At 39.5% G+C, this 25,229-nt stretch overlaps 2 protein-coding genes and 4 pseudogenes across 5 annotated transcripts in view; 5 read left to right on the forward strand and 1 right to left on the reverse strand.

Moving 5' to 3' along the window:
- Positions 1 to 5,756: 5,756 nt before the first annotated feature.
- Positions 5,757 to 7,036, forward strand: LOC149050644 (uncharacterized; annotated as a pseudogene).
- Positions 7,037 to 11,261: 4,225 nt separating this feature from the next.
- The window catches only part of LOC149050645 (uncharacterized), a 404,897-nt pseudogene continuing 390,929 nt past the window's right edge, over positions 11,262 to 25,229 (forward strand). Inside the window, exons 1-2 of the transcript XR_016184258.1 lie at positions 11,262 to 15,716; positions 15,913 to 16,127. The product of XR_016184258.1 is annotated as an uncharacterized LOC149050645 (transcript). The remainder of the gene's footprint in view (positions 15,717 to 15,912; positions 16,128 to 25,229) is intronic.
- On the forward strand, positions 16,189 to 18,929 carry LOC149050646 (uncharacterized; annotated as a pseudogene). The gene is made up of 6 exons (XR_016184062.1): positions 16,189 to 16,326; positions 16,728 to 17,161; positions 17,313 to 17,484; positions 17,884 to 18,032; positions 18,253 to 18,446; positions 18,805 to 18,929. The product of XR_016184062.1 is annotated as an uncharacterized LOC149050646 (transcript).
- LOC149050647 (uncharacterized) lies at positions 18,955 to 19,973 on the reverse strand (annotated as a pseudogene). The gene is made up of 3 exons (XR_016184267.1): positions 19,816 to 19,973; positions 19,471 to 19,711; positions 18,955 to 19,262 (listed from the first exon to the last, which is right to left on the reverse strand). The product of XR_016184267.1 is annotated as an uncharacterized LOC149050647 (transcript).
- Positions 20,400 to 20,948, forward strand: LOC149050648 (uncharacterized). The gene has a single exon (XM_089198197.1). It carries the CDS (start codon positions 20,400 to 20,402, stop codon positions 20,946 to 20,948), a length of 549 nt encoding a protein of 182 aa, XP_089054323.1.
- On the forward strand, positions 22,299 to 23,561 carry LOC149050649 (uncharacterized). The gene is made up of 2 exons (XM_089197751.1): positions 22,299 to 22,538; positions 22,827 to 23,561. The coding sequence occupies exons 1-2, from the start codon at positions 22,299 to 22,301 to the stop codon at positions 23,559 to 23,561; spliced, it is 975 nt and encodes a 324-aa protein (XP_089053877.1).

The raw sequence follows: 25,229 nt of genomic DNA on the forward strand, positions 1-25,229 counted from the left end.
AATTCTTGATTCTTGTATAGAGAATGTGAAAGTTATTTCTAAAACTTTTGAGTTTGACTGAAGAGCGGTGCGAGGCTGGAAAGGAAAATGCCCGCCGAAGCACAGATTAAGACTCCAAAATCAATTTTTTTTTACTTTGGAGAAAGCTGTTCCAGAGGGTCGAGAGAAGGCTCGTAATCCCGGTGACAAAGAAGCATGTGTGAACTCTCACCGAAGACTGCAAAATCAATTTCTTTTTACTTTGGAGAAAGCTGTTCCAGAGGGTCGAGAAAAGGCTAGTAATCCCGGTGAGAAAGAAGCATGTGTGAACGTTCACCGAAGACTGAGAAATCAATTTTTTTTCTTTTTTTAATATATAACTTTGAAGACGGCTTCACCAGAGTATCGAGAAAAGGCTACTCATCACAGTCGCAAAGGAGCATGTGAGTATGCAACATATAGAGACAGATCAGTTTGCGCAGTCGCGTGTTATAGTCGTTGTATCACCGGCTCAAGCTGCCTCCGTTTTCTGTTCGCACAGCGCTGTTCTTTAAATCACTTCCTCTTTTTATCCGAACGATTCCGCTTCCTGTGTATGTCGTGTTCTAAACATTGATGAAGGCACGGAGATCTCGGATAGAGTAGATATGCATCATGCAAGCTATCAGTCAGCGTTTAGCTCGACCCACCATCTTGAAATTTCATCTTCCACAAGAAGGCATAGTGACTTTACTCGTTGGAGATCTTACACACCATACTTCACTTTAACCTCCTCGCCTTCGCTCGGCAAGTAGTGGCGACACTAGTTGCTGGTCCAGTTATCACGACTTTAACAACAAATAGTTGTACTTTGAAACATAGACGACGGAATCAACACAACCATTCCAATCTTGCGCCGATAAAGCGTGTATCCGATCTCTATCAGACAACAACGGCTATACTCATCGGACTGTGAGTACGTTGAATGCGTTGAATGCTCGCTCTGCTCCAAACAAATCTGCATTATTTGCTGATTACGTCTATCAATGTAATGCTGACTTATTTGTAAAAACTGAAACCTTGTCATCGGATAACGACCTTTTAATTTGCAATGCGATAGCTTCTCCTGGCTTCAAGCTATTTAGTCGTCCAAAGAGTGCTCGTTAAAGTGGGGGTACGCTTCTTCTGTTTATTTTTGTAACAGTTTTATTGGGTATGACTCATATAATACTAGTACAACAATACAATATACCATAAACCATTTAAAAAAGAAAACGATATTTAAAATAATTAGGCTGCTTTTTTCACAAACTCTAATTCGTTCAAGAACGTCTTTTGAATGTTCCGACTCTCTCGTCTCCATCAAATCTTCGAAATTCACGCCTCAGATTTGTCATAATATATCGAGGACCGTACTCAAAGAACCAATCCTCTGATTATTGTCAGTTTTATTGAGGAGTTTTCAGACTTCTTGGAACCTATTATTTTTTCTCACGATCCTCTTTTCTTAACTGATGATTTCGATACCCGCGTTGATGATCACAATGACACAGCAGCCTGTCATTTTTTTGATTTATTGGAGTCGATATTAATAACGTGACGTGTGTCGGAATCAACACACAAACTAAGCAATGTACTGGATGTGATAATTACGCGGAACTTAGAAAACTTTATCAGCGGTTAACGTATGCCTGACATCCTGTTTTCGGTTAATCTGACACTGCTATTCAAACTGAAAACAACTCGACCACCCTTAAAGTTAACCGTGTTTCATTAAAAACGTTTAGAAAGCTGCGATCATTTGATATGAACGCATTTCTTACGATAAAAAGTATCAAACACTGCGTAAGGGACATCCATTCATGGATTTTGAACGATTATCCTAAACTGAACAACAACAAGACCGAATACCTCATTATTAGGACACTGCAAAAGGGGAAAATTTGATACCTGCCAGTGCTCGTGTTGTTGACTCGAACATCAAACCTGTGCCCATCGCTAGCAGTAAAATCTCTGCGTCTGATGTGATTCCAGGCTGTCTATGCCAACACACGTCACAAATATATGTAGCTTTGCATTTCTCACAACAATCAACAGTCAACAGAGGTCCTCATTGGTGCGTTCATTACAACCCGAAGAGGCTAGTGCAACAGCTTTCAAGATATTATGTATCAGCATTTTTTTTATACCTAAACTGCAGCGGATAAAGAACGGCCTGGGATAGACTGGTCTTTAGAGAACAAAAATGTGGTCATATAACGTCGCTTAGTTTTTAACTACATTGGCTACCGATAAGAAACAGAATGGAGTTTAAAATACTTCTAATTACTTTTATGATTCATTAAATTAGAAATTTTTAGCTCCTTCTTACCAAATGATAATCTCAGAATTTCCAATGACAGACCCGTTCTTAGTCATAGCTGTTTTCAGTCTGAAGCTAGCCTAAGTGAACTTGTTTTGATAAAATTCTTGAATGCAGTTCCTCTGAATTAAGGGAGTGCAAATACAATCGAAATCGCATTTTTAATGGACATTTTTAATCAGGTTGTTTTGTTGTAGTTTATTTCTCTTAATTATGATGTAGTCTTTGTGGTGACCTTTCATTCATATTCCCTTCTCTTCATAGCTTTAGTTGATTGTAATATTTTAACTTTTAAACTGTGATGCGCATTTGAAAATTTGGGAAATGGGGAAATTTTCAAACATGCTGATGAACGAACTAGAGTTGAGCTGTCGATGTAACAGTGGCTAACACTGTAAAAAGATGGTTTCGCGCTTCGTTTTAAAATTAATATATCACAACAGCTGATTCGAACAGTTTTTCGATTTTAAAATTTCGATAAAAAGTTCCACTAAGGACATGTTCTGTCGATTGGAAACGTTAGTACGCGGCATTTTGCAAAAAACTTTCTATTAGTTTGAAAGAAACCTTGATACAACGTGCTGATTGATTCACGTATTTTGCAAAAAAAAGCAAGTGTTCGAAGCGACCGAAAATAAGTCACGATGGCTCTTCCTCAAAAACAACCTCGTGTTAAAGAATAATGTTGAGTCAGTCCGTAGTTATGTATATGAATTATAATCCAGATTGAAAGGAATATCTGCATAGCGTATGACAAAGTATGTAATTAAAAAAAACTCTGTGTACCATTTAAATAATGTGCAACTATTTTTAACGTTATCGGATATATCTCGCTAAAAAAATTAACCTGGCCTTACTAATATTCCATTCTAAGGCCGAGTAGCATTGTTTATTGAGCATTTTCTGAGGTTGATACTATCTGCACATCCGAGTAGAGGTAATGATTTCAAAACCATGAGACACAATATTTAAATTACTTGGCTGGAATGAAAATCTAATCCAGAATTTGAAGAAGTAATGAACAAATTGTTAAAATAAACTTTATGTGCCATCCTCTGACCCCTGTATGGTCCAACATTCAAACAGCTGAAGCTGTTTACCGATTTGAAATGTCTCATGAGGATTAACGTCGCTCGTGATCATGATCGATTCATTGTTTATTCAGCTTCATTTATTAAATTGAATTGAACTCGCTTATTGATAAACTTAACGAAATATTTTAAATCATCTTAAAAGATGAATCCTTTCAACCCCTCTAGACACACATTATTTCAACAGTTACTTTAAGGAACCCTTGGGCTAAATTTTTTCTACTGAGTAAAAAATAACGATACGGCGGAAAAACTATTTCGTTACCGTTAGCTGTTATACAAACTTTGTGAAACATGAGGCTTTATGTGATCTTATTAAGCAGTTATAGAAGGTTAGAAAACTGTGGCTCGAGCTATTGGGTGTTTGGCTCCATAGTTAATCAAATTCTTTCAAAACTCTCAGCAAAGATTTATTAACACACTAAATATTAGCTGAATTTTCATTTGAATCTCGAGCACTAATTTTTTATTGAGTGACATCCATTCAAGACTAGCGGTTGTACTGGGCGTTTTCAGCGCTGGTTGTCTGTATGTGGTCCTCAGTAGTATTGTAGAGACTAAATGACTGTAAGTATATGAAAATCACATATGTGCACAGCGGATAAAGAAATGAATATGGAAGCGATCCTCGTAGTAATGTACACTATTTAAGCAGTAGTTGAAAATAAGGCCCGAAAAAATTAAGCAGTAGTAAAAATAAGGTTCAAATCCCGTACAGGCCTGAATTTTATTCAGGCCCTATTGTCACCTCTGCCTAAGTAGCGTTTATTACTGCGAGGATCGCTTCCAAATTCATTTTTTTATCCGCAGTTCACATATATAATTTTTATATATTTGCTGGCATTTATTTATCACTTCACGGTTTTATTGGAACCAACATAATAACCAGCTCCAAGTTGACTTGTCAGCTCAGTTGGTAGAGCGCTGCACTGATATCGCAGAGGTCAAGGGTTAAAATCCCGTGCAGGCCTGAATTTTTTTTTTCACGCCTTATTTTCACTAAACTGATAAAGAAGTGTTCATTACTTCGAGGATCGCTTCAATATTCATTGTAGAGACTGTTTTCACGGCATTATGAGCGGTTTTGTGGCAACTAACGTCGAGCATTGCAGGCCTTCATCATCGCTGTTGAAGCGCTTTCATTAAACCGTTCCTGAGCGGTTTATCAGCTGTTACCTCCTGGTGGTCTCACAGCGAATGCGCTTCTGAGCCGCTTTTTGTGGCTACTGCCTCCTACAGGAGGCCTCTCAGTCGCCTCTCCAGGAGACCCTGGAGAGGCGATTGAGCAAAATTGTGTGGTCCACAGTATCAAAAGCCGCGCTGAGGTTGAGAAGTACGAGTATTAAGTGACACGTTATTGAATTGGTTTATAAGTAAGATGTCATTTTTCACTCGTTGCAGAGCAGATTCTGTACTGTACTGAAGTGATCCTGTGTTTGGGCAAACACAGTTCGCTCGGCAAGTTTTGAAGCAAATGATAGATTGCTTATGGGTCGCCGATTGGAAAACAGTGCTTCGGCGCCAGTCTTCTTTAATCTCGGTTTACCATCAGCAAGCTTCCAGTCATCAGGGAAGGTTCAGCATTGTAGAGAAAGGTTAATCATCCTAGTGATCACTGCTAGGAGGGCGTCAAGACACTCAACCACGTAACCAGCGTTTTTGCAGACCTGAAGAGCTTGCGCGAGTCGTTGCAGTCTGCCTGTATAAATTTGGTGTAGTAGTCAGATCGTGCTCTTTTAATAAATAGGTAACCAGGTTTTTCTTGGCCTTAAAATCTAACAGATCACTATGTAGCCTTGTTCAGCACCATTTCCTCTCCGCGCGCCTCTTTTCCTTTTTTGCAGACTTTACTCCATCATTGAACCAGGGAACAGTTTGTCTTTTAATTACGGTCTTAGTGATGGCTGGTGTATGGTTGTCAAGCACTGATTTGAGTGTGTTGTTATAGGCATTAACCAGACTATCGAGGTTGTATGAAAGAAGGTTTTTCCAGAGATCGGTATTAGAAATCTCGTCCCGTAGGAGCTTCTTATTGATAGACCTAATTTTCCTGAGAGTTATATGCGATCTTTTAAGGGCAGGTTTGCGCACTTGAAATATCAAGCTGGTCAGACAATCTTGTAATAATAAGATCAAGGGTGTGCCCGCTGATGTGAGTGGGAGCGGTAACATGCTGCTTTAGACCTGTACTCTCGAGTAATTCGCGCAGTCTCACCGCGTCAGCGTCAGCTTCCACGTCCATTTGTATGTTAAAGTCTCCAGTAATTAATAGATGGCTTGGGCAAAAAAACTGCAGATTCGAGAAATGCTGAGGACTTTCCAAAGAAGACACTTGTGGTGACGGGATGTGCGTCAGAGTATGGTGTTCTGTAGTTGATAGTAAGGTGGATCTGGTCAGTTTCAGACTTAATATCCCAATCAGAGTACTCAAATGATCGCAGTTCAGCGGTAGCTCCTTTTTTCACTGTTAGGTTGTCCCTGAACAGTATTTCAGTCCCTCCCCCTGTTCGACTAGTTCGTGGATAGTCTAGAAGTTTGTAGCCAACACGCGTTCAGAGTGTTCGCGAGGCTGACTCCATCGGATAAAACCATGTTTCTGTTAGAGCAACCACATCTGGTTTGTACTCACAAACAAGATCGGTAAACTCGCCAGCTTTGTTATTCAAGGATTGTGCATTGAGTAAGCAAAAGTTCAAGTCGATAGAGTGGTGATCTTGAGTCATGTTGCCGTTAGATCGAGTTAGTGGCCTCAGAATGTTGCTATAATGTGCCAGTTCGCATCAAAGGCACACGCAGAGTCACTGAACTCGCATCCATCAGATTCCTAAGGAAACGGATCAGACTGACACAGAAGGCCAAGGGAGATGCAAAGAAGGATACAGAATCCACAGCACAGAGCATAACATCCGCTCTCTTGACAGACGGCGCCAACAGGCTACTAGAGCAGATTAAGACCAACATCCAACGAGTCTTCAACACCACCAAAGACAGACATAAGCAGAAGTTTGAAAAACTCACTCCAGAAAAACAGGCGATTGTGTCACCGGTTGACACACCGTATGTTGACAAAGCCAACTGGGTGGTTAATTTATCTTCTAGGTCCCTTAGCGATGCCGAGAAAGCCCTACTGAAGAAAGGACTGACTATTCGCTGTAACTCCTGCGAATATTCCTGCCACAGAGGTCATCGCCAAGGTCGAAAAAGCCGTAAAACAACTCGACGCTGAACAAGCAGATACTGTCAGAAGAGTTGTTAACGGTATCCTTCAACAGGCGGAACACCAGAGCCTAACATCACGAAGGAGATGCGAGATTAATTTAAAAGTGGGAAAGAAGACGAGTCCATCATAGTTCTCCCAGTGGACAAAGGGCGCGCTAGCGTAGTCATGGATACCGACACCTACCGAATTAAGATGTCTACGCTTATTGGGAACGGACCGTACCAGCTCCTCAACAAAGATCCGACAGACCGTCTGACCCGCAAGTTGTCCGAAAAGCTGCTTACCTTGAAGCAAAGCTAATATCTACCAGAGGCCGTTTACAACAAGATCAGACCCCGACACAAACAGCTGCCTAGAATCTACGGTTTACCGTCCGGCTGCAGGACGTTTAGTCACTTTAATTAAAGCTAGTTGTTTCTTGCAGCGATTCTTTCGACTGAGAAAAGAGTCGCTCTTTCTTCACGCTTGAAGCGTAATTATCTCGTAAAGAAATCTGTCAAAACCTTAAGACTCATAAAATAATCCAATTCTTTTCGCCGACCGTGGCACTGTTTACAAATGCAAGCAGAAACCGCGTGGACTATCGCAAGCACGATGCTAATCGAACATCGTCCTCTTCTTACTCTGTACAAAGAAATCGCTCAGAATCTTTTCCTATATCCTGAAAGCATAATATATATTTGAAATCGGTCGCTGAATTGCAAATTTACCCGAAAAATGGAAAATGAATTAACTTCAGTTTTGTAGTTTATCTCGATAGCCTTCTTGCTAGCACGTGCCACTTCGCAAACAAATATTATCAAATGACATTATTTTGCATAAATTAGAGTGGCGTCACGCAACACGATTAGTGTCAGGTTTCCGTAGACGTTCCCTCGCTTCCGTTTCACCTTGGAGAGAGGGTACGGCTACGCGTAGGCTAGGGTGTCAAATGGTTTTTTTAACATAGAGCGAGCGCAATTTTTTCATAATAGATTTCCCATATCAAAGTTGATATGACTTTAAAATAACACTTAACACATTATTTCCAATTCTCCGCGATGTCTCCTTTTCATCTCTTGAATACCACGTAGGCATAATGTCGTTCAACATCTTGAACAGCGAAACCTCTGACAGCGGAACGCTTAAATTCTAACCGGAGCTTTCTACGCTATCAAACATTTGTACTCAGTTTTTTTGGACAAATCTTGAACTATTCCGTCAAGAGATATCACAAGGTAACATTACGTCAAAGAAGGTAAACCACAAAAGAAGTTCATTGATCAAGGTTTTAGTCCGATTGAGTTGATACTAAAAAAAAACGCGTGACAAAAAAAAAAAAGCATCACACTGGTCACCTACAGAGGTTATAAAAGCTGAGGCTAGCAGCAAAGTCGAACGCATAACAAATTAAAGCTAATTAACTCAGTTATTTTATGGAAAACAAAGCAATAGAAAGATGAGACATGTGTCCGTTTGAACGTTTCACACAAAGCACTAGATGAAAACGGTGCCTTATGAAAGACCCTCAAGTTCTATTGAACCCTTAAAAAATTACTTTGAACGGTCTAATAATTATGAGTTTAAGTTTTTTTTTAAATTAGAAAGTTTTCACTGTTACTTCGACTATCTTTGGATCATTATTATTATTTTATTTATCATGAAGGCTTAATTACGACCCCCCACTAAATTTGTTCTCCATTCTATCACCGAGAGCGACAATCTTACTACCTAAATGGCTATTTATCTTGAGCATCCAGTCATGGTGTCCAACTAAAGGCGTTCAGGAAGTCGTATTGTTTCCGTCAGTGACGCCGCACTTTCCACAAATTATAGTGCGTGTGTATGTTGTGGCAATCATTGGGGAACAAAAGTTGGGGTCACGTGATGAGCCGCATTCTTCATGATCAAGTTATATTACGATCAAAAAAATATCTGAAAAAATTTTCAATTTTGCCAAAGGTAACAGTAGAATCAAGAGTATGATACCAAGCTGATGTGAACTTTCAAGATCTAAGCGAAGTAGTCTGAGTTGCTCTTTCTATAAATCAAAAGACCATGAATTATGACATTCAACCAAAAGAGACTGATGAACTGTTATAAATATGGAAATCAAACGATAGATATCCCAGAGCTGACCAATTAATTATAAAGAGCCGAACTTTATTCATTCAAATAACACGCGACTATGTACTTGATTCCGTTTGATGACTTATGCCCACGGTTACAAAACGTTTGTCTCAGAAGATGACATTATTTCTTTCGAAACTTCCTTTTAACCGGACAATCGCGCCCAATGATTGGTAAATGTTCATGAGGTCCTCGCCATAACCGGATACACGATAAAAAAAAAAACAACAACAACAATAGCTTTTTTATGATAGAAAGAATTGATGGATTCTAATGTTGCAGACTTATATCTACGTCGCTTGATGGTCCCTTAAAACAATTATAAAATCAAAGTTTCACAGTCTTACTTACAGGTTCAGAGAAGCATATCGGGAGACGCTGATGCCAGTAAAAACTCCTGAAGATAGATTCTTTAATTGGTTGTTGGACAAGTCCCTATAATCAACAATTACAACAACAAAGTGTAAGCTATTACACAGAGGATTATTTCCTGCTTAATGAATAAAAGTGTTTGACTTCATCTTGATGTGATAGGGGCTTTCATATTTCTTCAGTGACTCTCCAAATTAAATTTAACTTGGCTTTAACCGCACTGAGCTGTTTACTTATGTAAACCTATCTTGTTGCTGAATAATATTATTTACTTAGTATTTTGTGGAGGTGGTAACACCTGCTAATCTTACTAAAAGAAACAATTTCTCAATCATGAGAAAGACGATTTTCGCCTAATTGAGTGGAGTTGAAATGATATTTTAAATTTAGGGAAGTGTTAAAAAGAATATTAAATCAACTACGCGTGCTCTCTTTAACCTCCGAGTTGTCTTTCATTCAAACATTTTAAGCTGTAGAACACAACCGTTCATTTCAAAATTATATTCAACTGCACAAAGTAGAGTACAAATATGGCGCGAATGGAGCACAAGTGAATCACAATTATCCTACGATATTGTACAGTTGGTTATTTTGTACAGTTAAAAAACCTGTTTAACCGGACGGCGGCACGCGCTACGCTTCTCTTTCCGCTTTGCTTTTCTCGCCTTATAAAAAATTAGCAGAGAAACTCGGCAGAAAAAGCAGTTGGATAATAAACAACTTATTACACATTTTGGTGTGTAGTATTGCTTAATGGTCGTTTCTTTTAAAATCTAGGGCTGTACAACAATATATCTCAATTGAATATAGCTTAGTTCTGGTTCATCGATTTGAAGTGTCTCCTAAGAAATATTGGTTGTATCGGTAACGTAGTAAATGATCATGTAGTTTGACTTTTCTCTCATAGGAGATGTTCCAGTTTTTTTTACTTGTCTTGAGACACACTCATATCATGCAATCGGTCTGCGTAGATAGTCTTGATAGTCCATCGCGGTCTGACTATGTGGTCAGAAAGATATAGTTTTGTTTGCTGAGCTTCATTTCAAAACCTAGATAAAACTCGGGTAGTTATAGACTAAAAAAAATCTTTGTTGGCTTATCCTTAATGATAGTAAAGTTCAGATGTAACACGCGCTGGTTGAAAGAAGGATGTTACTAAAAGCAGAAATGGAGAATGGGGAATGGGGAATGGAAAAATGAAAAGGGAAATTGAAAATGGGAAATTAATTTTTAATTTTTTTGTTTGTTTGTTTTAGATTTGCTTTTTATAATGAGGAACAGATGGTTTTTCTCGATATCCACGTTTCCTTCCAAAAATGTTCAGTGGCAAAATTCAAGGAACCGAGTTAACTGATGATAAGGAAACAAAAATAAAGTGGTCCATCGCGGCTAGCTCATCATGGCGATCTTCAGTCATCGCATTAAACAGCGGCAAGCCTCTGAAATCCATCGTCTACCTTTCGAGTGAACAGCTAAAAGCTTCTCTGAGATCCTTTCCGATGCATCGAGTGAAAGGCTTCGTCAGTTACAGCAGCTGAATTTTAAATCCTTAGTATTAAAGGTTTCCACCGATCAATTTAACAACGATAGAGGATGGGCGACAGTCGACTTTTCTTGAGAGAATCTTGATGATCACGTTGATCATCCTAGATGCCAAATCCTTTAAGAGCTGACTCCTCACGTGGACTCTGTTTCTTCGTAAAGCGTCTTAATGTAGTTCCACCTCATATGATTTTCAGTCTGAAAGCTTCTGTACGATACCCTTCTGCCTCCTTTTTTCAGTTTAAGTAGCCATGGTTTTACTCAAAATATTTCACTGGCTCTCAATGGATTTAGGCCACGCGCATGTTTTATACATTTGCAATAATGTGTTTGATACTGGTGCTGCATGAAAAGATTTATGCATCTCCCATCTATCACTGGATAGGCAAATTAAACACAATAAACAGTAAGGTAAAAGTTTAACCATCTACCTCATTTATCTCACACAATGTAACAATAGTTTTGAGAAGACAGTAAAAACACGCATGATCAGTCCAAAAGTCAATCACAATGTCGCAACGCAACAGTATACGTAACAAGCCGCAGTTGTTAACTAAACGGGCATTTCTATCATACGGTTTTATTGTAGTGCAAACTGTTCTTTTGATCGCAATTTAGTCTTTGTAGTAACTTTTTATTTATGTTCCCTTCTCTTCATAGCTTTAGTTGCTTGTAATATTTTAACTCTTAAATAGCCTGATTCTCATAGAGTGCGAAGTTGTTCCCCTGCTCTCTTCTCTCCCCGTCAACGTAGTGCCCCGCACGAAATCGTGTTCAGGGCGCTTCTACCCTGTGTGATTGGATAACTCAATTGTGCGAAAATATATTTATTATCACAACGTAAATTTTCGACACGAGATGTGAACGTATCTCGTTCATGCTCATTGCTTTTCCCTGTTTTTTTTTTAAATGAGAAGTTATTTGAAAACGCCACGTTAAGACTATCGGATGTCTACCGCTGAATGATAAGGCGGAATTTTCAAGCCTCTCACTAACTCTCACCGTTCTTTGATCATCGATCGATCATCGATCCTTGATCATCGAATCCAACCTTATTGGGAACTTTTACTTTTGATTTTATTATTCCATTCCTTACGGCTTAGACTTAATTCTTTAATGTTGTCTGTTGTTATTCTTTTAAGGTAAGCTTTTCAGTTTCTCGTAGTTCAGCTACTGTGGTGGTGACTGTTTTTACCTTGTTCTTCATGAAAGTTCCTCTCACATAATTTATCAATCTGACTGCTCTTTCCCAGCCGGGGAACCTTGACACGCCGTTAATGCGGCTAAACTTCTTCTTGACAGAAGTCGTGCGCACAATAGCCTTAACTTGAAGTTCTCATGTCTGATTATCAAAAATGTTTACTCCTAAAAATAGAATTTTCTCCCCTATAGGAAGCAGGCCCTCTGAGACAATAAGATTTGATTAGTCCCTCGTCATTTCCTCGACATCTCCCTGGGGCGTGATCGGCTGGATTATTCTTGGTCTTAATGTATCGAGAATATGAAAGTTATTTCTAAAACTAAAGAGCAGTGTGAGGCTGGAAAGGAAAATGCTCGCCGAAGCACATATTAAGACTACGAAATTTAATTGTTTTTTTTTCAATCTGGAGACAGCTGAACCAGAGAATCGAGAAAAGTCTAGTAATCCCAGTGGCAAAGAAGCATGTGTGAACGTTCACCGAAGGCTGCGAAATCAATCTTTTTTTTTTATAACTTTGGAGACGGCTGAACCAGAGAATCGAGAAACGGCTACTAATCACAGTGGCAAAGGAGCATGTGTGTATGCAACATATAGAGACAGATTAGTTTGCGCAGTGGCGTGTAGTCGTGATTGCATCACCGGCTCAATTTGTCTCCGTTTTCTATTTGCTCTGCGCTGTTGTTTAAATAACTCCCTTTTTTATCCGGATGATTTCGTTTCCTGTGTATGTCGTGTCCTAAACATTGATGAAGGCACGGAGATCTCGGATAGAGTAGATATGCATCATACAAGCTATCAGTCAGCTTTGAGTTCGACCCAACATCTTGAAATTTCATCTTCCATAAGAAGGCATAGTGACTTTACTTGTCGGAGATCTTTCACACCATACTCCGCTTTTAACCTCACTCGCCTTCGCTCCGCAGCTAGTGGCTACACTAGTTGCTGGTCCACTTATCACGACTTTAACAACAAATAGTTGTACTTTGAAACGTAGACGACGGAACCATCACAACCATTCCAATCTTGCTCAGATTAATTGTGTATCCGATCTTCATCAGACACAACGGCCGTACTAATCTGACTGTGTGCACGCTGAATGCTCACTCTATTGCGAACAAATCTGCATTTCGTGGAAAAGGAAAACATCTGTCATCTGTACTGGTTTCTAATGGTTATCCTTTTTTCTTTCTTGCAGAAACTTACCAAGATCGGAAAACCAAACAACAGTGCCGAACCCGCCAACGAGTTCAAAGCCACTGCGGTTTTACCTTATGTTAAAGGTCTATCCGAACAGCTTCGCCGCTGCTTACAACAACAAGGCGTACGCGCTGTTTTCAAGTCGGAGACTACGCTAAGATCTCAGTAAGTACGACGATAAGACGCTGTCGACTCGGCTAAACAAGATGGTGTAGTTTACAGGATTCCCTGTGAATGCGGCAAGGTGGTTTTTTGTAAACTCTACTTTCGTTCAAGAACGTCTTTTGAATGTTCCGAATGGTCTCCATCAAATCTACGAAATTCGCGCCTTACACTGGCTATAATATATCGTCGACCGTAATCTTAGAACCAATCTTGTGACTATTATCAGTTTTATTGAGGAATTTTCAGACTTCTTGGAACCCAATATTTTATCTCGTGATCCTCTTTTCTTAACTGGTGATTTCGACATGAGCTTTGATGATCACAATCACACGGCGGCTTGTCATTTCTTTGATTTATTGGAGTTGATATCATTAAATCGACGCGTGTCGGAATCAACACATGAACTGGGCCATGGATGTGATAATTAAGTGGAACTCAGATAACTTTATCAGTGGTCAACGTATGCCAGACATCCTGTTTTCGGATAATCTGACACTGCCATTCAAACTGAAAACAGCTTGACCACCCGCTGTGAGAGAGAAATGCCATTCAAACTGAAAACAGCGTGACCACCCTTAAAGTTAGCCTTGTTTCATTTGGGAAGTTGCGATCATTTGATATGGACGCATTTCTTGCTATGAAAAGTATCAAACACTGCGTAAGGGACACCCGTTCGTGGATGTTGAACGATAATAACGGAACAACATTTGCCATATAACATCGTTTATTTTTTAATTACGTTGGCTACCGATAAGAAACAGAATGGAGTTTGAAATAGTTCCAACTACTTTTATGATTCGTTAAATTAAAAGTTTTGGGTTCCCTCTTATCTAATTATGATCTCAGAATTTCTAAAAACAAATTTCTCTAAATTCATACCTGTTTTCACTCTGAAGCTAGCCTATAGGTGGACAATTTTTACTGCTCTTTTTAAATTCTTGAGTGCACTTCCTCTGAACATAGGGGGTGCAAATACAATCGAAATCGCTCAATGGGCATTTTTAATCAAAGCGATTTACTGTAGTTCAAATTTCTCTTTTAATTATAATGTAGTCTTTGTGGTAACCTTTCATTCATATTCCCTTTTCTTCATAGCTTTAGGTGATTGTAATATTTTAACTCTTAAACTGTGATGCACATTTGAAAATGTGATGGAATTTGCGCATCTGGATTCATCATCATTATTATTATTGTCATTATCATTATTATTAATCTTAAATGGAGTGGTGAACGGACGTCTCACGGCTCCGCTATTTTTATATACCATTTTATTATTTTTATCTCTTTTAACCGTTTCACCCTCAATACGTATGCATTAGAACATCTATTAGACAATTGCAACGCGTCGGTACAAATTTGGTTGGAAAGTTAAAGTGCACATGACATGGAAATTTTTTTACTGTTTTTAGGTACTTAGATTTATAAGATAAATGGTTTGAGAGTTAAAATTTGACAAAAAATGGTTTTAAGCATTTTTTTTTTCCGTTCGAACTCCGCGCGAACGCGGCCTGAAATTTGTCTCCTCGACCGCGCGGCCAAAAAGTCACATGAGCTTAGGCTGTGACGTCAGGTTGTTGTACTCTCGCTTAACGACATGGCGGAAAATAAGAAGCCAGTGATGGAAGGTGGACGCTATTGTGTCGCCGGAGCGCCCAACAATCAAAGCTGTACGAACACCAACTACACGCCAGGCATCTCGATGCACCAATTTACCGTGGATCACGCTGTGAGAGAGAAATGGTTGAAATTTGTGCAGCGCCACCGAGTAGATTTTCAAAGAGCCGATTTCAAAGCATGCCTCATTGTGTTCCGTCCATTTCGAGAGAGGTTGTTACGAAAACAGCTTGGCATTTACTCTGGAGGGTATGGCGAACACGAAGCGGAATAAAGTCCTCATCAAGGGCTCTATTCTTATAATACATGCAGTTGTGTCAGAAGTTTCGGAAGAATTAACGGATCGCAAGAAGCGTCAGGAAAGTAGTGATTTCCAGTCATCTTTCGATAAGGTCAAACGTAATCGATCAGAATTTATTATATTTTGGCTATAGTTGAGACGTGATGTATTGACAGAGTACGAGATGGAAGCGAAAAAGAGGAAAGTCAAAGAGGCGAGAGCATCAAGTTCTAACTCGTTAGATTTTCACGACGTTGTTGATGATAGAGTTGAGGAAAATCCGTGCTCCGATTCAAGTGACATTCATGAGAGCTCCATCAATACAATTTCCACTGCATCCGATGTTACAATTGCTGCTCCTCTTCTGGCATGTACCACCCATTTGACTTCACCAGTTGCCTCAACATCCACAAATATTAGCTGTACAACGCTGATCAGTGAAACACCTCTCTCCGTTGTTACTCCATTCTGAATCTTAACTCCACTGCAAGGCAGCTCTTGTGTGGACTGCATGCACAAATAAAAAGTGAGAACCTTGCAGAAACGTTAGGCGCTTGAAGACCGCAGTGAAAGAACAGAAAAAGGAGATAAGGGAGCTAAAAAGTGTGAGTACTGAAATAAACCATCCTATTATTTTGTTTATTCTCTTGTACCTTCGCATCATGTAGAAAATCATTGTCCATATTCAACACACATTAATACATTATTATGTTGTGAATTACTCAAACATACATGTTTAAGGATTTTTCATTCATGAAGACAATAACTTTTGAATCCCCTTTGATGGTTTGCACTAAACAGAAGATGACTGAAACAGAAACTGAGGAGGAAAATGTCATAGAGGAGGAATGTGGGCCTGAGGATTTGTTTGTTTGGTCAAGTGCTTGGAGTGAAACAGAAACAGAAACAGAAACAAAGGATGGGGATTGGAAGTTGCAGAGGGGCTCCACAGATTCCACTGGAGAGGATGAGACTGAAGAAGATCCAGTGGATGAAGATTTAGAGAAGGATATCAGGTGGGTACTATTCGTAACAACCTTCTTTGCTTTATTATATTCATAATCTTTTTCTTAAATAATGAAATGCATTCATTTACTTCTAAAATATAGGAGTGGGGATGGCAGGTTTGACTCCATGTGGCACTCTGCCAAATATGGAGTGTACACAATGTTTTGTACCACAATCTTGAAGGTTCTCCACTTTGAATAAGTTCAGGTAAGTTTTGTATGAATACTGGTTATTAGTGTATACCACACAGGTGAATATTCCTTTAATGTGTGCTGATTGGCTAGTTGGAAGTGGCTAGCAGATACTATTCACCTCCTCAACTGAAGAGACAAACATGTGTCTCAACAATGTAATTCTTCAAACCTTTTCTTGGTTTATTGACAGAAAGAACTTAATTTATTTGGTTTCTGGGTTTCTGTGTGGTATATACCTTAATAATTATGGTATAAATTATGGGTTCACTGAAATGTAATGGTCTGATGAATAATAGACAAAATGATAATGATAATAATAATAATAATAATAGTAATAATAAAAATTACAAGAACCCATGATTTGTATGGTATTTCCTGGTGGTTTGATAACCTCTATTTTCTTGTTTGTCTCAGGCAAATGAAACTGGAGGCAGTCAACAGACTGAACTGGAAGGAGCGAAGAGGTGTTTTTCTTTTTTGCAGCATCTTGGTTTGCCAATCGGTATTTTTGTCTGATAGGCACAGAGGCATTGCAAAATGGATTAGGGAGAACTGTGTCAACACTAAGCACTATTTTGATATATGGCATGTGGCAAGATCACTAGGGAAAAAGCTGTTGGCTCTGAGTAGAGAGAAAGGATTTGAAATTATAAAAGAGTGGATGAAGGGAATAAGAAAGCATCTCTACTGGTGTGCAACCTCAACAAAGGCTGGGTTTGAGTCCCTCATCCTTGCCACATGGAATTCATTTCTGCGTCATGTCAGCAACAAGCACAATAACCACCCAGATCCACTTTACAAACAGTGCTGTCATGGACAGCTTGAACCCAGGAAGTGGATTAGAGTTGGTATGAAAATCAATAATATACTGCATATCTTTTTCAACTTGCCATTGCCAGTTCTGTTTTTGTTTACAATGCACCTTTAGCAAATAACTTAATCCACTGTTATCAACAAACTAGACCATTGTGTAATTTCTTGCATATTTACCTTTAACAGGAACTGAAGCATTTGACAAACTGAAACTGCTGTTGACCAAGAAAATGTTACTGAATGACAGAAAGAAACTTTCACCAGATGCCCAGACAAGTTGCCGTAAAGGCTTCCATGCAACCTTGCACTATTGGCATCCTAAAATGACTTGTTTTACTTGGCTGGGGACTCTCAGCAGGTAATTTTGATTGTGTGGTAATATGTTTTCTTTTGTCATAGATTTTTATTTTTCTAAATCCACCAAGTCAATTATGTAGATTGGCCACCATAAAGTGTTCTAAGGCTTTCTTAGCTTTAAAACCACTTTACTGTGACCAATCTACAAAATTAACTCAGTTGATAAAACCAAATTATTTTGTTATACTTCTCTACTGATAGAGCACCAGTTCCCTTAGAAAATTACCCCATTTATTTCTAAGGGAGTCACTTGTACTAATTTTATGTTCATGTCTCTTGCTTAATCAGAATATATCTATGTTTTGGTGTTTCTTTCTCCTAAATGATTTCCAGTCATTTTTTTTGGTTGAACCTATAAAATGGACATGAATTTGCTCATTCCTGAATTTTTTTTTTAAAGGCACATACTTGCAAGTTTGCATTTCAATGAGAACTTACAGAGGGAAACACAAAGGGCATTTGATGGAAAAGAGTACGTTTGGGTCACTTACCCAAAATTTAAAATGGGAGAGGAGGTTGTGTGAGAGGTGGTATGCCCACTTACCTATGGTAAGAATAAATATGACTACAGTGGATTAACTCTTATTTATAAGAAAACAACATGAATAATGTTTTAATACTTTGCTTTACTTGCCATATTCTTTGGTAAAACTGTGATACCCTTTAAAAGAGTAGTATTTCTTGTTTAAAAATACCCTGAACCTGAACATACCTTTTTGTATATTATAATATACATATATATATTTTTTGTTGTTGTTGTTGTTTTCAGGTTATGTTGATGGTTTGAAGAAACTACTCTTCTATTTTCCAAAAGAAAAAGAGGGAGGAAATAATTAAGAAGTATGCATCAAGAACACCTGAGCCCCTCAATCAGCAGTTTTCAGAAAGATTGAGTAAGGAGGAAGCTATAAAGGCATATAACGCAAAAAAAGGCAATGAAGAAAACAGCATTATTTCCACCTGGTTAGTTAACAGCTTTATCAATCCATTCATTTCAACCATCCAAATTTAGCATGAAATGAATATAATTTATTACAATGAAGTTTTAGTAAGTGTGAATTATTTCATTTTTGCTACTTGTCTGTGGGGGGCTGCTTATTTATCCACCTGTGGATATGCAACTCTCTACTCGAAGTTGGGAAGCCTGTAGATGGGCTTTGTTGTTAAATGTGAATTTTTTATTCCCAACTCAAGACAAGGGAGAATGAAGCATATTTGTATTCAGTCTGGATTAAACACCATTTGTCATTGGGCATACAAAGTAACACACCTGCACTGTAACGATGCACTCACATACTAAATCACCATTGTTATCCTATAGAATCAGAACAAACTTTACAACAAGCTGATGGCAACAGTCAACCAAGCAGTAGTCAATCCACTTCTAGACGCACCCACAAAAGCAAGAGGCCATCTCATTGTCACAAGAAGAAAAGTGGCAAATAAAGTGACTCACAGTTTGTTATCCATGTCTGCTTTCTCATGGTCTTTATTACTATTTTTTGAAGTATATACAAAATGACATGGCCCATGCAAATGAAACTAAACCGGGAGCGTTTTTTCATCACAAATTTTTTTTTCATGGACCAATGAAGTACATTTACAAGAGTTCAATGCACCTCCCCATCCTGAACATTAGCATATCCCCTGTGTTGTTGTGTGTTGTATTTTTTCCTTTTACTGTGATAAACACAAGCTGGGAGAGGTCGTCTGTTTTCCCAGCCTATGTACCCACAAAGCCACCTTGTTGTCCATCTATATGCAACGGCTCTGATGAACCTATATGTAAACATAAAAGTGAGAAATGAAGACATCTACAGTTCAAGTAATTACCGGACCTTCATTCCTAACTGAATGACAAGAGACTGGTTTCTTATGACTGGAGAATTCAAAAATTAATATAAAACCACAAGTATCCCATTTATTAGGTCAAGCGATTAAAACAAGAAGGACATAGAACTACCGATTTAAAAGGAAAAAACCTTACTCGTTTTCTGACCCTCCACTGCGGCGACGATAGGTTCCTCCATCTTGACGTCTAAGAAGCGACTTGTAGAAGAACGGCGCGGTTCGTAATGGCGTTAAAGTCTTCATGTTTGGTGATGCAATTGATTCGTTTGATCGAACCATCAAACATCAATTTCGCGGACGAATTAGTGACTTCTCTGCATCATCGAAACTCGAGGGCACCGACTAACATTTCAGTATCACACTGCTCGCATTCACACCTGGAAGAGGTAAAGGAAAAATTATCGGACAAACTTAGCAACGCAGGAGCGCATATCAGTCCTGCTTATGTTCAAAAGGAATCACGGTAAATCTTTCAACTTACCATGAATCCACACTCACATTTCCTTGAAATCTAGACTCCAAAGTCGATGGGGTAAGTCCATCAATATCTGTTTCTTCTTCATTTGCGTTCGGGCTTACTTCTTCGCCACAATCCGCAAGCGGCTCATCGTCTTATGGGATGATAACACCATCGATCATCTGGTTTCGCTATCTGAACTGTCACTCTGCTCCCAATCGAGACCCCAAGAGGAGTCACACGATTCATAACTGACCTCGGAATCACTTCATAACTGACCTCGGAATCACTGAATCCGTGGAAACAGACATAGCGTTTACTGATCAAGCGATCAAACAACGTGACGTCATAACCTTGTTTCTCGTCCCCAGTCTCCTGAGACAGTTTTTATTTAGAAATCGAGCAAGTGTTGCATGCAGAAAAGCGGTCAGAGAAAAAACAAATTATCATTTTGTGACTGCCTCACAGCTTATCATACATATTGAACTGCCAAAATCCGGGGGGAAAATTTTCGTGTCATATACACTTTAAACAAGCAAACGAAACCAAAAACCGTATAACCAACATCGATGATAGTGAGCTGGTTGTAAAGAGGAACATTGCAAGATATGTCGGGGAAACAGGACAAATTGAAATGGACAGAGCGTATGAATAGTGATCTTCTGGAATGCAAGAGAACAGCGAAGGGTGTGATATCCACTGTAGACCCTCCACGAAACGCTACCGGGAGGAAGAAGGGTTATATCGAAGTAATGGCAGATTTATGGGAAGAAAAGGGTTACGGATACTTGGGGCTAAAAAGCCAGAATTTACGGGATCAAGCCTCGAGATTGGAGAAAATGGAGCAAGAGCAGAACTATACACGAAATACTAGCACCTTATTCGAGAGTGGATACAAGTTAGAAATTGAGTCGGATGATATAAAAGAGAAGGCGCCCGAGGAAAATAATATTCAAGCTGACTTGCGAAACATTCAAAACAATAGCCCACAACAGCAGTTTGAAAATGCTAATTCCGTTATCTCGGATTTTCCTCAGCCAATAACAACCGAGAGTGGCAGAGTACCTTCTCCCACGGAACTGGCTAGTACAATAGTCACAGATCAAACAAAATCAAACCAAATCTGCCCGATTATGAGTCGTTTCCTTCCGAAATAAAGAACAAAACATGGAATAATATTAGCCACGCGAGCTTCTGTAATATTTTCAATTGTGTTTGCGACGAAATCGTCTACTACAGGAAAAATATATCCAATGTACCATCTAGCCGTGCAGGGAAGAGTTTCATTGAAGAATTAACTTTCTGGATTAAGCAGTTCAATGCAGATTCTGATTTGAACTCATTTGCCTTGAAAGCATTCATGGTGCTCCCAACTTTGATCCTGCAAAAAGCGTCTGCTACTTCTAAAAGCAAGGAACACAGCGCAGCAATAGAGGGTCGATTAGCTCTCTGGAAACAAGGAGACTTTGATTTGTTGCTTAAAGAAGTGAGGTTTATACAGGGGAAATTTGTGAACTCTAAGAAAGCTAGGACGGTCGAGGACGTATCCAAAGTTTTTTCAAAACTGCTTCTGCAAGGAAAATTGTCAGCTGCAATGAAACTCCTAGATAACGAGAGTTCGTCTGGCCTGCTCGACCTATCACCCAGAGGCGGCTGATATTGCAGAGGAGAGTTTTTTGCACGGTCCAGTTGATTATATTCCATCAAACGTGTATGATCTCATAGACGAAGAAATGATTTACAACTCAGCAAGCAAAACCAAGGGCTCAGCATGGCCATCGGGAATGGACTCGGAGCTTTATAGGAGACTCCTGTGCTCTAAGAACTTTAAGACTGAGGGTAAAATCCTAGGAGAAGAGATAGCTGTGTTCACCACAGGCGGCCCAAGCTCCAGCTGTGAGATGATAATCTTGCGCAATAACAGTCATGGCGGAATTATTAGAGTTTGTATGGGAATATTTACGACCGCTCTAAGGAATAAAAAAATACGTCAAATTCTCAAAAAATGTACCTCACCTTACTTCCACAGCGTATTGCTTGTTATCTGACCGCTTACTTTGATGAAAAGAACACATTTTAGCGAGTTGTCCATTTCGAGGTTTTCAACGTACATAAGAAAAGCCCAAGGCTGAACATTCCATTTCCGAACGCCCGATCTGAGAAGCGAAAAATTCCAGCGCAGAATGACCGGGCAGCCACAAATCCAACGCAGAATCCAAGCACACATACTATAGTTTCATTTCAATTCCCTACAAACTCAATATTCTCCGTGCAACCGACGCTAAGCCGCGGTTTGCTTCAAAAATTTCCAGTTCAGAGGTTTCTAACAGCCCGCGTCCACATCAACCTTGACACACGACCGTTGAAAACCAGCTAGGTAACCTTGCCTCCCTTTTAAACTGAGTCTCGCCGGGGACCCCACGGTAACTTAGCATGAAGAAATTCGCCCGCTCGACAAGAACCCTAGAATTAGACCAATCGGCGTTGGAGAGGTCGTGAGGCGAATAATGGGAAAAATGGTCAGCGGTTTTTTAAAGGAGGAAATAAAAGAAGCGGCAGGTCCCCTACAAGTTTGTGCTGGTCGTAATGTAGGAGTGGAGGCTGCGATACATACAATGAGCCAAGTGTTTGAAGAAGAAGGAACAGATGGGATTCTGTTGATCGATGCAAGTAACGCCTTTAAGCAAATGAACAGGTCAACGGCTTCGCACAGTATCCAGATCACATCCAAAGAAATGGCGCACTATGTAATAAACACCTATAGAAGCCCATCTTGACCGTTTATCTGCGGTGGAGGTGAAACACTTTCACAAGAAGGCACTACGCAAGGGGATCCCCTGGCGATGCCATGGTACTCATTCAATACATCTATAATGATTCAGAATCTGAGGGCGTACTGCCCGATGGTTAAACAGGTGTGGCTTGCAGACGACTCTGCTGGAGGAGGGAGAATCGCGCAGTTGTACGACTGATACAAGCAATTGACTAAAGAGGGAGAAAAGTTTGGATATTTTGTGAACGGGTCAATGAGCTAGCTGACTGTTAAGTCTGAGGCACTTGCAGATGAAGCAAAGAGGGTATTTGGAGATGAAGTCAATAAACAACTGAAGGTCAGCGCCATCAAGGAGCAGTCATTGCGTCGCAAGAATACAAAGATCAATATTGTGAGGAGAAAATTCGCATATGGAAAGAGGAAATCGAACGGCTCTGAAAAGAGTCAGCCTCACACAGCGTACATTGTCTTCATAAAAGGGTGCAAGTTAAAGTTCACCTACTTCATGCGCACTATAGATTCGTTTGAGGATTATGTCGATCCAATCCAAGAGGCGATTGACGACCTACTTCTTCCAACTTTGTTAGGTCAATCAGAGCCTCTCCCTAACGAGGTGCGTCTACTTGTCACCTTAACAACGGCTCAAGGGGGTCTGGGCATGCCAGATTTGAGAGCTGAGGCGCCACAACAGTTAGCTGCCTCGAAGTCAATAACTACTGCGCGCGTAGATTCTATCAAATCGCAGAGCACATTTATGGCGCCAGGCGAAAGCTTTACGGAGGAGCTTAAGAGACATCATCAGTCACTTAAGAGGGCGCGTGACAAAGAGAAAATGGAAGGCATTAACTCAACTCTTTCCCCAGATCTGCTGCGACTAGTTAATCAATCGAGAGACAAGGGCGCAAGTTCTTGGTTAAATGCGATGCCTCTCGCAGATCAGGGCTTAGCCCTTAATAAGCAGGAGATTAGAGTGTTACTAGAACAAAACAGCATCTGAAGTATTCGAGGAGCAAGAGGACGAGAAGAAACGCAAGTACCAGCAGCGGTTGCTAGATGTAGAGATGGGTTCATTCACACCTTTAGTGTTTGGAACCAATGGCGGAATGGAAAATGAGTGTCGGCGTTTCCTGAAGCATCTTGCAGATAAGATAGCTCAGAAGGACACCGAGCCGTATGACACCGTTATCGCATGGCTCAGGACACAAATCTCTTTCGAACATCTAAGATCGGCACACGCATGCGTGAGAGGATCACGAACACCTTTTCACAGCAAGATAGAACACTCCTCAGACTGCAAAATAAACGTCGCCACTGCGGGAATCTGAAGTTTTTTTTCTTTGTTTTGGAGTGGGACAATTTTTAGTGGGACAATTTTTATGAAATTTCGTATGTTCATTTTATCACTTGTATCTTGAAAATAATCTCTAATTGTGAATAAAGTTATACTGTTCTTATCACTATCATCATTATTATTATTATCATTTTTATTATCTTTATCATTATTATTATCATTAGATATTCCAGGAGTCAGTGTTGCCTCGCTCAAAGGAGGAGCAATACTTCGAGATACAATCGCTTTCTGCCATCTTCGAATCGAGTGGTGGTACAAGGCAAAGACGATTATTGACTTTTTTCTTGATATGATGTCAAATCCGCTGGACTGAATAAATTGTGTTACACATGCTACCGAGCGCCCTAGAGTGTCTTTCCAATTCGGGAAGGAACGTTTTGGGTAGAAAAACTCACATATCATTTAATCTAGTGCGACGGTACCATAGCTCAAATAATCCACGCAACTGAAGAAGTTTCTTGTGCTTACAATCAAGCCGTGGTTTCGCAGTACAGGAAAGGGGTTTAAAGGGCCAGAGCAGGAGAAACTTCGACGCCGTAAACAATGCACAAAGAAGAAAACATTTTCGCTCTCTATTTCTGTTAAGAGAACCAAGCCAAAATAAAAGATGGGGAAATATTCAAAAGATACCCTTCAAACATGCTGATGAACGAGCTAGAGTTGAGCTACCGATGAAACAGTGGCTGACACTGTAAAAAGATGGTTTCGTACTTCGTTTCAAAATCTGTGTATTACAACAGCTGATTCGGACAGTTTTTCTTTTTGAAAATTTCGATGAAAAGCTCCACCACAGACATGTTCTGTCGACTGTAATCGTTCGTACGCGGCATTTCGCAAACACTTTCTATCGGTTTGAAAGAAATCTCGACACAACGTGCTGATTGATTCACGTATTTTGCATAAAAAGCAAGTGTTTGAAGCGATCGAAAATAAGTCACAATGGCTCTTTCTCCAAAACAACCTCGTGTTAAAGAAAAATGTTGAGTCAGTTCGTAGAAATTTATATGAGTTATAACCCAGATTAAAAGGAATATCTGCATGGTGCATGACAAAGTATATAATTAAAAAAACTCCTGATACGATATAAATAATGTGCAACTATTTTTAACATTATCGGATATATCTTCATTGGCCTCACTGAAATTAACGTAGTGGCTTAATTAATATTTCATTATCCTAAGGTCGAATAGCATTGTTTGTTTAGCATTTTCTGAGGTTGATACTATCTGCACATCCAAGTAGAGGTAATGATTTCAAAACCATGAGACACAATTTTTCGATTACTTGGCTGGAATGAAAATGAAATCTAAAATT

This window comes from Pocillopora damicornis, chromosome 2, assembly GCF_964200805.1.
Source record: "Pocillopora damicornis chromosome 2, jaPocDami1.2, whole genome shotgun sequence".
Taxonomy (NCBI): domain Eukaryota; kingdom Metazoa; phylum Cnidaria; class Anthozoa; order Scleractinia; family Pocilloporidae; genus Pocillopora; species Pocillopora damicornis.